Source organism: Lepidochelys olivacea, assembly GCF_965140295.1.
Source record: "Lepidochelys olivacea isolate rLepOli2 genome assembly, chromosome: 16".
In the NCBI taxonomy this organism is placed as follows: Eukaryota; Metazoa; Chordata; order Testudines; family Cheloniidae; genus Lepidochelys; species Lepidochelys olivacea.
Genome location: NC_140426.1, coordinates 7,467,379 through 7,483,514, shown reverse-complemented (window position 1 = coordinate 7,483,514; position 16,136 = coordinate 7,467,379). Strand labels below are relative to the sequence as shown.

The 16,136-nt window shown below is 47.5% G+C and overlaps 1 protein-coding gene across 1 annotated transcript in view; it reads right to left on the bottom strand.

Moving 5' to 3' along the window:
* Window positions 1-15,601, bottom strand: part of NPDC1 (neural proliferation, differentiation and control 1) — a 127,647-nt gene extending 112,046 nt beyond the window's left edge. Inside the window, exon 1 of the mRNA XM_084649665.1 lies at window positions 15,368-15,601. Within this exon, the coding sequence (XP_084505791.1) occupies window positions 15,368-15,464 (97 nt within the window). The 5' untranslated portion in view covers window positions 15,465-15,601. The remainder of the gene's footprint in view (window positions 1-15,367) is intronic.
* Between the last annotated feature and the right edge of the window lie 535 nt (window positions 15,602-16,136).

Sequence of the window (16,136 nt, the reverse complement as noted above, 5' to 3'; positions counted from 1 at the left end):
TGATTAGAGCCTGAAGATGCCAGGGAATGAGTCCACAAGGCCAAGCACTGCTCTGCCCTCACAGCCTGTGATTTTCCAGAGTACATTTGGTCGGCGTTAGTCATCCCTCTGAAATCAGTAAAGCGTGCCCAGCTATGATTTCACATTGGAAGCCGGTTTTGGTCAGTGCCTGCTGTTTCCATCATCCAAACAGCTCTGAGCACTTCTTTGCCACAAGCGAAGGGAGCAGCTGGGAGACAGGGCTGGAAGTGCTTTAGATGTGCATACTTAACAATCCATAGGTCGGAATGAATCAGAGGCCACCAGTGTCCTGGGTGGGCCGCTAGGTAGCCAATTATCTGGACCAAATGCAAGTGGAATCACAGTAGAGAAACTCTTTGTACTGCAGCCAAGCTCACAGTAGAGCTCCCACTGACTGCCCAAACCAGTAACAAGGAGGGAAAAAGCCTGAATAGCTAAAATATCAAGGCATGATTTTCAGAAGTGACAGTGATTTTTAGATGCCCAACTTGGGATGCATCAAAGAGGCCTGATCTGAAGTGCTGAGCACCCACTCTCTGGAAATGCATCCAATGAAGTGAGCTGTAACTCACAAAAGCTTATGCTCATATAAATTGGTTAGTCTCTAAGGTGCCACAAGTCCTCCTTTTCTTTTTACGAATATAGACGGTCATAAATATAAAGGGAAGGGTAAACCCCTTTGAAATCCCTCCTGGCCAGAGGAAAAACTCCTCGCACCTGTAAAGGGTTAAGAAGCTAAAGGTAACCTCGCTGGCACCTGACCAAAATGACCAATGAGGAGACAAGATACTTTCAAAAGCTGGGAGGAGGGAGAGAAACAAAGGGTCTCAGTCTGTCTATATGCTGTTTCTGCCGGGGATAGACCAGGAATGGAGTCTTAGAACTTTTAGTAAGTAATCTAGCTAGGTACGTGTTAGATTATGATTTCTTTAAATGGCTGAGAAAAGAATTGTGCTGAATAGAATAACTATTTCTGTCTATCTTTTTTGTAACTTAAGTTTTTGCCTAGAGGGATTCTCTATGTTTTGAATCTAATTACCCTGTAAGGTATCTACCATCCTGATTTTACAGAGGGGATTTCTTTACTTCTATTTCTATTAAAAGTCTTCTTGTAAGAAAACTGAATGCTTTTTCATTGTTCTCAGATCCAAGGGTTTGGGTCTGTGGTCACCTATGCAAATTGGTAAGGCTTTTTATCCAACATTTCCCAGGAAAGGGGGAGGGGGTGCAAGTGTTGGGAGGATTGTTCATTGTTCTTAAGATCCAAGGGTCTGGGTCTGTAGTCACCTAGGCAAATTGGTGAGGCTTTTTACCAAACCTTGTCCAGGAAGTCCTGCAAGGTTTTGGGAAGTATTTTGGGGGAAAAGACGTTTCCAAACAGCTCTTCCCCAGTAACCTGTATTTGTTTGGTGGTGGTAGCGGCCAATCCAAGGACAAAGGGTGGAATATTTTGTACCTTGGGGAAGTTTTGACCTAAGCTGGTAAAGATAAGCTTAGGAGGTTTTTCATGCAGGTCCCCACATCTGTACCCTAGCGTTCAGAGTGAGGAAGGAACCTTGACACAGACTAACACAGCTGCTACTCTGAAACCAGTCACCTTTAAAAATCCTATCATTACAGGTCCCAGCCAAGATCAGGGCTCCATGGTGCTAGCAGCAGCTGTTCACACACCTACGGAGAGGCAGACTAGACTCTGCTCCCTCTCCAAGTGTCGTGGCTTTAATTTCAGAAAGAGGCAGGAGAAGGTACCAAATAAATGAGAACCTCTGTTTTTTCATGCACGCTGGCCAGTGAAAAATCCTGCCCTGATGTCAACCCCTGGGGTTAGAAAGCAAAGCCTGCTAACACAGGGATATTTACAAGAGGGGAGAATGAATAGTTCTGTACTGTGCAGTTGTTCTCTGGCTTGGTAATTGATTCCGCATTTATAGCGAACCCAATGCTTAAATCTCTCTACCCCAAATGCTCCCATAACTAAATAAGCACAAAGGAGACGTATAAGCTGATTAACTCTTCTAATGCTCTCATGACCCAGAAGATGAGCTGTTTTAAGCAAACTTTCCCCACAAACTGGTTTCCATGCTGGAGCCTGTGGAAGGAGGTAAGGGAACTTTTTCCAAACCAAATGCCTCACAGAGATGCTGGGAAAAGGCCCCTTTTTGGCAAGAGCCATGCATACAGAAGACTAAATTGCCCTAGGGGAATTATCCAGGAAATACCTGCAGGGCCAGAGCAGGCAGTAAGAAAAATGGATTAGTGCAGATAGGCTGCCACAAGAGGAACTAGCTCCTAAGACTCTAATGAAGAGCAAAACCTCAGATGCCTCCCAAAATCAAAAGAGTCGTCCATTTCTCTGTCCTGAGCCACTAACCTGCTTCCACCCTAACCCAAGTAGTGTTCACATGCATGGCAGGCCCTATGGGGAGACAGGCAGCTCTGTTCTATGACCCACGCTAAAATGAGCTCCATCTAACAGGGATGACCTCCCCGTTCTCCCAGGCCAGGCAGCGAGCTAAGCAGAACTATCAGCCTCTCACTTGTTTTCTCATTTATTTCCACCTACCCTCCCGCCTTCCAGCAGCTGTTGCTAATTTACTCATTCCACCCACCCATTCTCCCTCTAGCAGCTGCTAACTCATAATTTACCCTGTTCATAGAAAGGTGGGTGCAGAGGAGAGGAGAAACCGAGGCTACATCATTAGAATAAAGAGAGATGCTCCAGGATGCCAGCTGCCACTTGGATTCTATGTGATAGGCACGATGTAAGAACCTAGTCAGATTCCTGCAACCAAATGAGATGAAGTGTCCATTCCGCCTCTCAGCCATTCACCCTCCAACAGAGCAGTGATGTGAGAGGTGGACTAGATGGCCTAAGGGGCTATTTCAATCCCTGCAGGGGCCAGCACAGGGCTGTTCCTTACAGCAGGTTTATCTAGGGCTTTGTCCAGTCTAGTCTCACGCACAGTAGGCTTTCCCTGCGGAGGCGACTGCATGATCTTCTGGCTCTCACAGTCAGTAAGGAGCAGAGGAGATGAAGGAAGCCAGAATCATTCTTCGGCGGCAGAGATCTGCAGTGTAGCTCCGGCAGGAGGCACCTTTCCTGATCACAGCACAAACTTTTTGCATCTAGAGAGCACCCCCACCTACTATCAAGGAGGGGTGGTCTCCCCTGGGCATTGGCACCTTGCTCATCACCACGGTCCCTTAAGGAGAACATGAGTTACAAAAACACAAGGGAAAAACAGCCAGCCTCTGCAGTAGGGAATACAAGCTACCAGTTCCTTCACTGAGAATTTGCAATCTACAGGGCAGTTCCTTTGCTAAGGTTAATTGTCACAGCCCCTTTTGAAAAAAGAACAGGAGGACTTGTGGCACCTTAGAGAGTAACATATTTATTTGAGCATAAGCTTTCGTGGGCTAAAACCCACTTCATCATCGGATGCATGCATGCATCCGATGAAGTGGGTTTTAGCCCACGAAAGCTTATGCTCAAATAAATTTGTTAGTCTCTAAGGTGCCACAAGTCCTCCTGTTCTTTTTGCAGATACAGACTTACACAGCTGCTACTCTGAAGCCCCTTTTGAGTCCATGGAGCTAGGACGAATTCCACAACAGGACCTGCCCACCAGCTGTTGTGAAACACAAACAGAGAAATAAAAGTCCATATTACAAATGTGCACTGCAGATAAAGCCACTCACCCCTCCATCTGTCCTTCCTCATCCCAACAGGAAGTATTTTGAACTTCAAATAGGGGGCAGCCATTGTAGGAATTCCCCACAGGGAAAGAATGCACAGGCTGAGAAATGTCTTGGCCAACTTAAGGAAGAAAAAAGCCTGTCAACTCACAGCTCATTAACGGAGTCATTTATGGCTGAATCCACACCCATGCCCTGTCCTTTAGCCTTCCAATTCTAATGAGATCCTACCTCTTCAAGAATACTACGCTCTATAAGTCTGCCACAGAAGGGGCTGGTTCCAGCACTATATTTTGAAAGGCTTCTCCCTGCAATAACGATATAGACACATAGCTGCCTTACAAACGAGAGTAGACTCTAATTGCTGCCTCTTCATTTTCTGCCTCTAAATAGCAACGAGAGCAGCCACCTCAGGAGGGAGACTAAGATCTGTCTGCAGTAACCGGGATGGAGCAGACGTACAGGGGTTTAGGGTGTTTCCGTGGAGAGGTGGAGATTTAAAAATACCCATATTATGTTAAAAGGAGTGAGATGCAAAGTTCCCCCTCAGACTAATTCGTCCACTTGGTGCTAGTAGGTATTAGGGATACGGAGCACAATTCAGCGCATAATTTGAAGCTCTGGATTATATGCAAAAAGCATCCCATAGCACCAGGGAAATGGAAATCAGCTAAATTAAACCCATTCAAACTCCATTTCCTACGCCAGGGCTATAAAGAGTGACGGCCCTTTACCAGAGATGGTTTTGCAGAGATTGGAGTCAGCGAACCCTTTCATATAGCACTTGAAGGGGGAGATTGAGCAGTGGGGAAGGATGCTGATTATTGCAGCGCAAAGATTGGAAGTGGATCACAGAGAGCGAAATGCAAGTAGGAGACTGCAGAGTAGGTGGCAGCTGGATCTCAACCTGTTCATTAAACGGTTTTAAAGCAGACATTTCATTCTCTGAAGCACTTTCCTTCCTGTTACAGTGAAACAAGTCGTCAAATATTATAAGGGACAGCATTTTACTCCCACTGGATGAAAATGAAGATGATGGGGAGTAAGGGTTGACTTGGGAGCTCCTTTGCTTTCAGATATTTTCCCCATTGATTGGGGGCAGGGGGAAAATAAATGTGCTCCTGACTTTTGATCCCCTTCCTTAATGCTCCAGTAAAGGATCTAGATTTTAAACAGAACGACAAATTAATTTTTTTTATTGTTAGCAGCAAGACGCTGTATTGCACATTAATAGAAAGAAGTGACTTTCCCTTCCTATGGAATTGTGGTATAGTAAAATATGGACTGTCCTTGTAAAGGGAAATCTTTCACACCAAGTATGTACACGAGAGAAGCTCCAAAAAAGGACAGGTATTTAGAAATGTGCTCAGTGTGCTCAGAGGAGGTGGGCTCCCTTGCCAGCAAACCAGAATTTTTAGGCAGGTTCTTTGAACGTTTACTCAACCAGGATCAGATTATGTCCTATGTAGAACGTTAACATTTTATTGTAATTTTGCCTTAATAAGCACAAATAAAATAATTACTTAAAAAATGTAAAAAGAAAAGAAGGACTTGTGGCACCTTAGAGACTAACCAATTTATTAGAGCATAAGCTTTCGTGAGCTACATGAAGTGAGCTGTAGCTCACGAAAGCTTATGCTCTAATAAATTGGTTAGTCTCTAAGGTGCCACAAGTCCTCCTTTTCTTTTTGCAGATACAGACTTACACAGCTGCTACTCTGAAGCCCCTTTTGAGTCCATGGAGCTAGGACGAATTCCACAACAGGACCTGCCCACCAGCTGTTGTGAAACACAAACAGAGAAATAAAAGTCCATATTACAAATGTGCACTGCAGATAAAGCCACTCACCCCTCCATCTGTCCTTCCTCATCCCAACAGGAAGTATTTTGAACTAAGGGGCAGCCATTGTAGGAATTCCCCACAGGGAAAGAATGCACAGGCTGAGAAATGTCTTGGCCAACTTAAGGAAGAAAAAAGCCTGTCAACTCACAGCTCATTAACGGAGTCATTTATGGCTGAATCCACACCCATGCCCTGTCCTTTAGCCTTCCAATTCTAATGAGATCCTACCTCTTCAAGAATACTACGCTCTATAAGTCTGCCACAGAAGGGGCTGGTTCCAGCACTATATTTTGAAAGGCTTCTCCCTGCAATAACGATATAGACACATAGCTGCCTTACAAACGAGAGTAGACTCTAATTGCTGCCTCTTCATTTTCTGCCTCTAAATAGCAACGAGAGCAGCCACCTCAGGAGGGAGACTAAGATCTGTCTGCAGTAACCGGGATGGAGCAGACGTACAGGGGTTTAGGGTGTTTCCGTGGAGAGGTGGAGATTTAAAAATACCCATATTATGTTAAAAGGAGTGAGATGCAAAGTTCCCCCTCAGACTAATTCGTCCACTTGGTGCTAGTAGGTATTAGGGATACGGAGCACAATTCAGCGCATAATTTGAAGCTCTGGATTATATGCAAAAAGCATCCCATAGCACCAGGGAAATGGAAATCAGCTAAATTAAACCCATTCAAACTCCATTTCCTACGCCAGGGCTATAAAGAGTGACGGCCCTTTACCAGAGATGGTTTTGCAGAGATTGGAGTCAGCGAACCCTTTCATATAGCACTTGAAGGGGGAGATTGAGCAGTGGGGAAGGATGCTGATTATTGCAGCGCAAAGATTGGAAGTGGATCACAGAGAGCGAAATGCAAGTAGGAGACTGCAGAGTAGGTGGCAGCTGGATCTCAACCTGTTCATTAAACGGTTTTAAAGCAGACATTTCATTCTCTGAAGCACTTTCCTTCCTGTTACAGTGAAACAAGTCGTCAAATATTATAAGGGACAGCATTTTACTCCCACTGGATGAAAATGAAGATGATGGGGAGTAAGGGTTGACTTGGGAGCTCCTTTGCTTTCAGATATTTTCCCCATTGATTGGGGGCAGGGGGAAAATAAATGTGCTCCTGACTTTTGATCCCCTTCCTTAATGCTCCAGTAAAGGATCTAGATTTTAAACAGAACGACAAATTAATTTTTTTTATTGTTAGCAGCAAGACGCTGTATTGCACATTAATAGAAAGAAGTGACTTTCCCTTCCTATGGAATTGTGGTATAGTAAAATATGGACTGTCCTTGTAAAGGGAAATCTTTCACACCAAGTATGTACACGAGAGAAGCTCCAAAAAAGGACAGGTATTTAGAAATGTGCTCAGTGTGCTCAGAGGAGGTGGGCTCCCTTGCCAGCAAACCAGAATTTTTAGGCAGGTTCTTTGAACGTTTACTCAACCAGGATCAGATTATGTCCTATGTAGAACGTTAACATTTTATTGTAATTTTGCCTTAATAAGCACAAATAAAATAATTACTTAAAAAATGTAAAAAGAAAAGAAGGACTTGTGGCACCTTAGAGACTAACCAATTTATTAGAGCATAAGCTTTCGTGAGCTACATGAAGTGAGCTGTAGCTCACGAAAGCTTATGCTCTAATAAATTGGTTAGTCTCTAAGGTGCCACAAGTCCTCCTTTTCTTTTTGCGAATACAGACTAACACGGCTGCTACTTTAAAAAATGTAAACAGCAAACTCTGTACAAGCGTATTGTAAGCTCTTTGGGGCAGGGACTTGCTCCTTCTATCTGAACACACTAGACAGATATAGGGTAAGAAGTGAAACCGAGGCACAGAGAGGGGAAATGACCTGGCCAAGGCACACCAGTGGTCAGAGGCGAAGCCAGGAACAGAACCCAGGTCTCTCCTGACTCGCAGTCCAGTGACCTAGTTGCTAGGCTAGTCCCGCGACCTGTACCATTAGCCCACAGCCTGGGCCATTAGCCTGTTGCGGTTCAGTGCTGTATTAGTTACAAGGTGTCGTGTCTCCAAGATAACCTATGAGAAGGAATGAAGAGTTAAGTTGTACATATGTCCACTTACTCCCTTCCTCCACCAGGGAACTTGATGGACTGTAGCCAGAATGGCACGAGCAGCACAGGGTTAACCATGAATTATAGCTGGCAATAATTACACCTTGGAGCCTGCCTGTCTGTGTGATCTCTGCAGCTCTCTTAAGAGCCACTCTCAAATCACTCCAATTTCACAGTCCTAGCTCAGGATCAACTTACCATGCAGACTAAAAAGCAATGAAAAGCATGGAGAAACCCAGCTCTTTTGACTCCATCCTAACAGAGCTTGACTGGAGTTTCTCCTCTATGCACTGCTTCTTGGATGTTAAGGAGTCATTGGAAGAGTAGCCCCCTACACACAGGCATTCGGTGCTCAGATCAGTTCTCGCTCGCGTTTGCTCATCTTGCGAGTCACACCTCTCCGCCAGCCCAGCAGAGGCTTGTCTTGGGCAGCTGGGTACGTAGTTACCATCTCAGTGGCATATAGGCTGCTGACAATTGGATTGTACCTGTCACTGGAACACAGCCTCATCACCCCCTCGACATTCCACATGAAGTTTCCAACAGTGCATTAGATTAAACATGGCTATCTTAAATGAAGTGTCTAATTTTTATAACAATTTTTACATGGTGGCTAGGGCTGCATTTTAACAAAGAGGCTCTTCGTTCCAGTTTGAAACATGTCTCTTCAAAGCAAAAAAATTCCCTCCTCATGTCCTCTCTATTCAGTCTGCTTTGCCAAAAAACATTAGTTTGAATGTTCTCTCTGTGATTTGTTGAAGGCTTAAGATTCTGAACATATGACATTGCTGTATCAATAACATGTGTGGTGATTTTCTACAGATGTACTCTTTTGGGCTGTATCTCCGAAGCCTAAATCAATAAAGACAAGAAAAAAGTCACAGTGAATTATTTTCTGAAAATCACTTTATTGCCTAGCAGGGTAATTGTGAACGTACCTAGAGTGACGAACTGTGGAATGAGCAATGAAGCGCTCTCTATATGGCAAAAAGAGGAGCATTTCATTTCAGCCTTATTTACCACAAGTCTTTTAACCTATTAGAACTCCACAGAGCTACAAACTTTGACTTTTAACACTTCTGATTGTCAGTATTAATCCAGGGTCCTCTTCCCCTTTAAAAGAGGACTGCAAGTGTTTTTTCCCCCCTTTTTTTGCTTGTTTTTTACTTTAAAAAGCCCAGCAATGCCAAGTCTGGTTTTGCTGAATGACTTACTAGATGGCCGGGTGTGGATTGTGAACCCCCAACCATGGCAGAAGGGACAAGGTTTCAAATCTTCAGATTCTCTAACTGTTTCTCAGGCGTTTAAGTTCAATAGATGTTACCAACAACAAAAACAGTCTAAAAAAGTCTCTTCCCCTGTCAATCAAGTTATCCCCGCAGGATGTCTGATGCCATGACCTTACCTGTGCTCCATGGAATGGTTCCAGGAAAACAGGTCAGGCAACATCTGAATTTGTCATGTAAACAGGATAAAAGCCTCTTTCAAGAAATAAACGTGTCAGACAGAACACAGCCAAAAAAGGAGCACAAACCTTAATATATTCCTCCCTTTCAGCTCACCCCAGTAAGTGGCTGGCTGAGGCTACAGTTTCAAATTTCTATGATTACTGGGGGTTGGAAGTTCACCACAGTGATCTCCACTAAGAAGGGCGTCTCGGGTTTTCAGTCTCCCGACTCCCAGGCACCCACTCTGAGCTCTCGCCCCAATAGCCAGACACAACCAGGGCTCCCATCGTAAGTTCCCACTGACGACAGCCACCAGCTTTGTCGCATGCACAACCCTGTCACTGGGGAGGACAACCAGTCCCAAGGCTCTTCTCACTAGTTATCATAGGCACTTAGATGGCCCCCAGCACCGCAGTATCTGGGCATCTCACAATCTTTAATGTATTTATCCTCAAGCCCCCCGTGAGGTGGAGGAGAGGAGAGGAACAGTCCTGGCCTCAAAGTCCTTTCAATCTAAAGGAAGGAATATTATCCCCATTTTACAGATCACTGAGGCACAGAGAAGAGACTTTCCCAGACCACGCAGGGAGTCAGAGCCAGAAACTTGAGCCCAGATCTCCTGAGTCCCAGCGTGGTCCATTAAACATAAGGCCAGTCTTCCCCCACGCCTTCCTCAGCGACAGAACCTTACCGTCACCCCCCAGGCATCAAGGTGGGGAAAAACTGGCATTAGCATCTTTGCCCCTTGCAATTAAGGTACCAAGAAAATTAAAGCAGAAAAACAGAAACCAGAGTCTAAAAATGGGAAGACATGTTTATTGTAAGACTTCCCTCCTTAAAATGCTCAACTCTCCCCTCCCACACAGAAGAGTTCCCACATCACAGGCTAGTAAGCCACTTCCCTGAATCAGGGTAGCACATCCCAGGAGGCAGAGGGCATGGCTCACCCCCACTACACACACTAGTGACATGCCTGATACAAGAGGGCAGATTACAGCAAGATAAAGGCCAGGCCTTTTTTCCCTTTCTCTGGTGCTTTAACATCAGGGAGTGGTTCTTGTAGGTCAGTCAGGGTGTCTTTACAGGAACAGTCCAGCAAACTATGCAAATACAATCCTGGGTCTTCCATATTCCCCTGAACCACAACATGCATTCCATTGAGTAACACCGATTTCCTGTCAACAGGACCCTCTCTTCCCACGGGATGGTTGGAATTTTAGAACCGAAAGCATTACTGGAAAACAGCCCAAACACAGATTGATCTGGCCCCTAAAACATTAAACTCCCCTCCATTCACTCTCATGAACGTTGCACTGAGTGAACCAAATCACAGCGGGAAACCACTCTCTGTCCCAAAACAGGCATCATTTCCCCTCCCCAGCACATCTGGAAGCATAGCAGCAGGATTCAGTTACCATTTAGTTCTGACTGCATCCCCCATCCCATGCACATTTACGTGTCGCACCTATTACAGAACTAATCTGGATACCACAGGCAGCCAGCCAGCCATGCCCTAAAGCAAACATGGGTGGGGTTTCAGGTAACAGGTGCCTCCCAAGAATGAAATGTCAGATTGAGAGTGCTGCTCCCAGTGGTAGTTTAGAAGTTAAGTTGTATTAAATCATCTTGGGGGAGGGGACTTATGCAGAAGTACCTGAAATTAATCAACCCTACAACACTGGCATTTGTTCATGGTTTGTGCTAATCAAATCCCTAAAAAACTATCTCCAAGGAAAGTGAAGGATAGCAGATTACGGTGTTCCTTTGTCATTTGGAAGACAAGTCCCTCCATGCTGTTGTGCGCTATTAGAAAGAAGTTCAATGTTTGTTGTTCTGCAGAAGCTCAGTAACTGGTAAAATAACCAGGCCTCAGGTGGCAGTTTCGGAGGAACAGGTTTCCATTTAATCCTTGTTTTCTGCTGCTGCTCTGATAAGGCTGCACACTAACCCTCTGAATTTTACTGTCCATTGATAATCTATTCATGAGGTTTTTTGAAAACCCTACATCTTAGCTTAGAGAGCACCTGAGCAGACACTCCCATCCCCAGGCTGAAACTGACCAAACGCTGGTCAGTTTCAACACTGCTAGTCCAAAACACCTGGGCTACAGAGAAACAGACTGGAATTACATCTGCTACTGGGAGAAAGCTATGGATAGCAGCCAAGACACTGGAGATGATGCATCCTCCAGCATTCTCTCTCCCATTCCCTTCCAATTTTTCATATCATCCTTTGGCTGGTAGAGTTAGGGCTAGATTTTTAAAAGTATTTAGGCACTGCTGCACTCAGTGTTACACCTAACTGATTTAGGAGCCTAAATATCACATTTTTAAAGGGAGTATTGCTCTTAGAAGCCAAAATTCCATTGATAGTTGATGGGATTTAGGCACTTAGGAGCCTAAGTCACTTTTGAAAATGAGACATAGGCATTGCGAGCTGTGCACAGCAACACCTAAATACCTTTAAAAATCGGGGCTTCTGAGTTTTCCAAACTCAGCTGAGAAGGATCATCCGCAGACATGATGACAATCTGAAGACCCAACCCTATCCTTTACCAACTCATCACTCTCCATCCACCCACACTTAACTATACCACCTCTGCCTCCCCTCACATCTCTGCCTGATAGTGCCCATCCCTCCAGCACAGAACGACTAGACAGGACAATTATGGGTCACCTAAGACACAGTACTGAAGATCCTACAGGAGCACACTGGCACTGTGAAATGTCAGTGGGCACTCCCTGGATAAGAAGAAAGCTTTTTATGTACTTTCTACTGATGAGATAGAAACTGCTTACATTCCACTCAGGGCCAGCATTAGACTTGCTGGGGCCCAGGGCAGTAACTAAGGAGCGGGCCCCCCACCCCGCTGAAGCCAAAAAGCCCGAGCCCCGCCACACTTGCGGGGCCCCTGTGGCATGGGGCCAGAGATGACCGCTGATAGTGGGGAAGGGGCAGAGTGAGGGCATCTGGCTTCAGCAGTATAATTGAGCATGCTCCATCTGTGTGAGCATGCTCAGTACAAGCCAAGCAGCAAATCTGCGGGGGCACATGACCCTGCATGTCCCCCCAGACGCATTGCCTCTGCGTGAGGCCCCGGGCAATTGCTCTGCTTGCTACCCCCAAACGCCAGCACTGATTCCACTGTAAAAATCTCTCTCATAAACCAAGGACACTGCCTTTTTGTTGACTTTCCGTCATCAATATTAGCCAGAAATTACAAACACCGTGTACAGGTTTGGCATGTGACTGAAGAGCAACCTCCTGAAGCCCCAGAAATCAGCACTTCCACAGTCCAAATACATGAACTCTTGGAACTGAAGTGGCTCTCACAGGACTGGTGTCTGTGCATTAACGGTGTCTGTGCATTAATACACTCTGAAATTCAGAGCCAAGGCTCTGCAACTCTCTAGTTTTTAGTCTATTCCTATGCTCTGTGCCACTAGAAATCAGCCAGTTTTCAAATGAACACAGCACACACATGAACTTCAAATCCTACAAAACAAGCTCCTTCACCAAACTTGTCACTGCCGAAAGAAGACAGCAGAGGTTACTATGATGGGCAAAAAGTCCACTTAATTTCTTTAAGGGGAAAATAGGGGAAACCTCTTTTAACCATTGTAGCTGACAATTCTACTCTCTCAAAGTGAGGAATTTCAGTGAGTAGTTTTGTTTTGTTTTTTTTTAGTGCATATTTTGTTCTTGATCAGTCATCAGAACACAGGGTGGATGAGCAATTTTTGTGCTTGGGCAGGCACAGTTCAGCAAGACTGTTAGCTCATTGTTAAAATAGCTCTACTTTTTAAACAAAGCTAGGGCTTGTCAGGCTCCTCCCAGCTCTGATACAGAAACAAGAACCTGACCCAGTGCAGGATGAATACTCTCCCACTAGTCTGAAAATAGATCCACGGGTACAAGCATCTTGTAATATTTCAGCAAACAGAACCACCCAAGTGTAAAGATTTACAGCAAATAGCACCAGTGACTCCTGACTATCTGAACACATTACTAACGGAGAACTCTTATTTTTATTAAATTATCAAAGGCTTGGCTTACAAAGCCTGTAAGAAGTAACTTAGACATGATTACTATGTATTTATTCTCCCTCTGCATAAGTCACCTTCTACTCATTCAAAGGTTAGATGGAGGGTTGCAGGGTCTGATCCTTCATGCATGGACAATTCCTCCATTGAGGAATCCCATTTTAGTCATTGGGATTCTAGGAAGGAGTAAGGTCCAGCATGTGATGATAAATATATAGGATCAAACCTATAGGGAAAGTCACTAGCCATTCCATTGCTATATTAGCCCACTTCATAATGACCAGCGCACCATGAGGCGCTGTCCTGGCCTCTGTAGACATACCCTAAGTGTACATCTACACAGCAGCGAGCCTCCCAGCCCAGGCTGATGGACTTGGGCTAGAGCTCTACAAATCGCTGTGTAGACGGAGCTTTGAAGTCCCTCTCCGTAGGCTTCAAGAGCCCGAGTTCCAGCCTGAGCCACAACTCCGAAGCGGTATTTTTAGAACTCTAGCACAAGCTAACCTGAGTCCAGAGACCCAGGCGGGGAGGCTCCTGCCATGGGCTGTGTAGACATATCCCTAAAGGGTCAGATTCTGCCACCCTTCTTCACGCTGGATAGTACCTTAGTCCACTACTCATAGAGTCAGGTACTATTCAACTTAAGGATGTCAGAAACAGATCCATATGCTGCACTGGAGAGGAGAGACACCACTAACACAAAAACTTTTGTACAAACCCAAATTCTGCCCCAAACACCTTACACACATAAAGTCCCCTGTCTCAGGAATGGACAGACCGGTTTTCCTGGGTAAATTAACCTGATTTTTAAGAAGTTTATACTGGTGAATTCACAAGTTTTTAGTTAACTTGCAGAGGAAAATATTGGCCTTCTGTTCCCCTGAGAGCCGTGTGGAGGCGACCAATATTATGTCATTCTGGTTAAATCTGAAGTCTTATTACAGATCTGAAGTTTTGGTCTGGTCAACAACATGCTGGATGGTCCTCTCAGGGAGGCTCATGGACAGACACTGGTCAAACATTCAGAAGCCCTTAACTATTCATATTAAAATTCACACTGCTTGTGTTTTATAGTAACTTAAAAATTCTTTATACTGGACATTAAGAGCCATCTCTTCCTGGTCACACACAGCTATACAAACATCTGTATCGTCATGAGATTTCCTGGTTCTCCGAATAGATCCACACACATAGAGAGACTGAAGCAGCTGGGTTCATTGCCGCACCACATTCCGGCTGTGTAAGCACTATCCTCTCTCCTCTACGCTAGGGACTGACCACAAGGCTTGGGAAGGTTTATTTTCAGATTGGTTTAGATCCTCACGAACCATGTCATTTAAGACTTTAGAGAAGGAAATAGCTAAACCCAAGACTTGGTCACCATCCTATTTCTCAGCTATCCTCCTATAGGCAAAGGGGTCACACATCTTCCAGACAGGGGCATTTTTTGACCCGTGCTGGTGCATTACTGGTCAGGAGCCATTGGAGTGGGGAGCGACTCCCACCGCTACAAGGAGGTTTACAACTAAAACGACCCTGGGAACCACAGGGCTTTGGGGTCCTAGCCCTCATTCCGCCCTCCCCTTCCCCGGCATTGTTGCTCTTGTATGAATCTCCACGGGGAGGGACATCCCACTGAGAGGGACCCTTCTGTCCTGAACAGCTCTGGGACTCTCTTCAGCCCTCCCCTGCTTCTGGGTAAGGCTCTTGTGACACTCTGCAGCTGGGCGTGCGGCGCAGGGCTGAGTTAATACAGTAGCCCGGCTCCTGCTGGCCTTCAGTGCAGTCTCCCGAGGTCGAAAAGCACCGCAGCCCCCAGCCCCCCTCATCCCCTGCCCTCAACCGAGGAGGAGGTGGCGGAGTCAGCACTCCCCTGTGTTTCCCAGCCAGCCGGTCCCCTCCGGGGGCGGGAGCCTGCGCCCACGGGGGGCGAGCCAGGGGCTCACCTCGCGGCCCCCCTCAGGCTCTCCGACATGAAGGGAGCACAAGGAAAAGCTCCCACAGCCAGCGCCCTGCGCGGCCCACGGGACTCTGCAAACCCTGCGTCCGGCTGCACCAGGATGCACCGCCCGGCCCCACTCCCTGCAGCCTCCCCATTAAATCAGCCCCCCGCAGGAACACGCCGCACCCGCCGTGCCCCGCAGCCTCACCCACAGACCGCGCCCCGCAGGGAGCCGCGAACCCCGCACCCCACCCCAGCTGCTGGCACAGCGGAGCCGGGCTCTCCCCGCCCGGCCCCTCACCTGGTTTGCCGGGCCGCAGCAGGCAGGCTCCGAGGACGATCCCGCGGAGGAGGAGGGCTCCGAGCCGGGGGGCAGGCGCTCTGCGGGCCGCCACCATCCTTCAGCAGCGCCGGGGACTCATTGCAGCGGGGTCCGGCCGGGCGCGGGGGCGGGAGGGAGAGCGCGGCGGCCACCGCCGGAGCTGCGAGGAGTCCGTGTGCCGGGCGGGGAGCGGGAGCGGGGGCGGGCCAATCCCGGCACCGCCCGCACAGCGCCGGGCCCGGCATGCGCGCCCCGGGGCCGGGAGAACCGGACCCACCCACCGCGCTGGCCACCGGGGCGCGCTGCAGGGCGGGGGACGGGAACAGGTGCGGGCCGCGGCGGCCCCGGGGCAGGGGGCTGCGCTGGGAACCTGCCCCCAGTGCCCCAGCTCATTCCTGCCCTGCCCACCCCGGCTCCAACTCACTGCTGCCCCGGGATCAGCCCCGGAGCTGCTGCCCCAGGATACTGGGGACCTGCCCCCCAACTCACTGCTGCCCCGGGATCACCCCCCGGAGCTGCTGCCCCAGGATATTGGGGACCTGCCCCCCCGACTCACTGCTGCCCCAGGATATTGGGGGCCTGCCCCCCGACTCACTGCTGCCCCAGGATCAGCCCCCGGAGCTGCTGTCCCAGGATACTGGGGACCTGCCCCCCGACTCAGTGCTGCCCCAGGATCAGCCCCCGGAGCTGCTGTCCCAGGATACTGGGGACCTGCCCCCCGACTCAGTGCTGCCCCAGGATCAGCCCC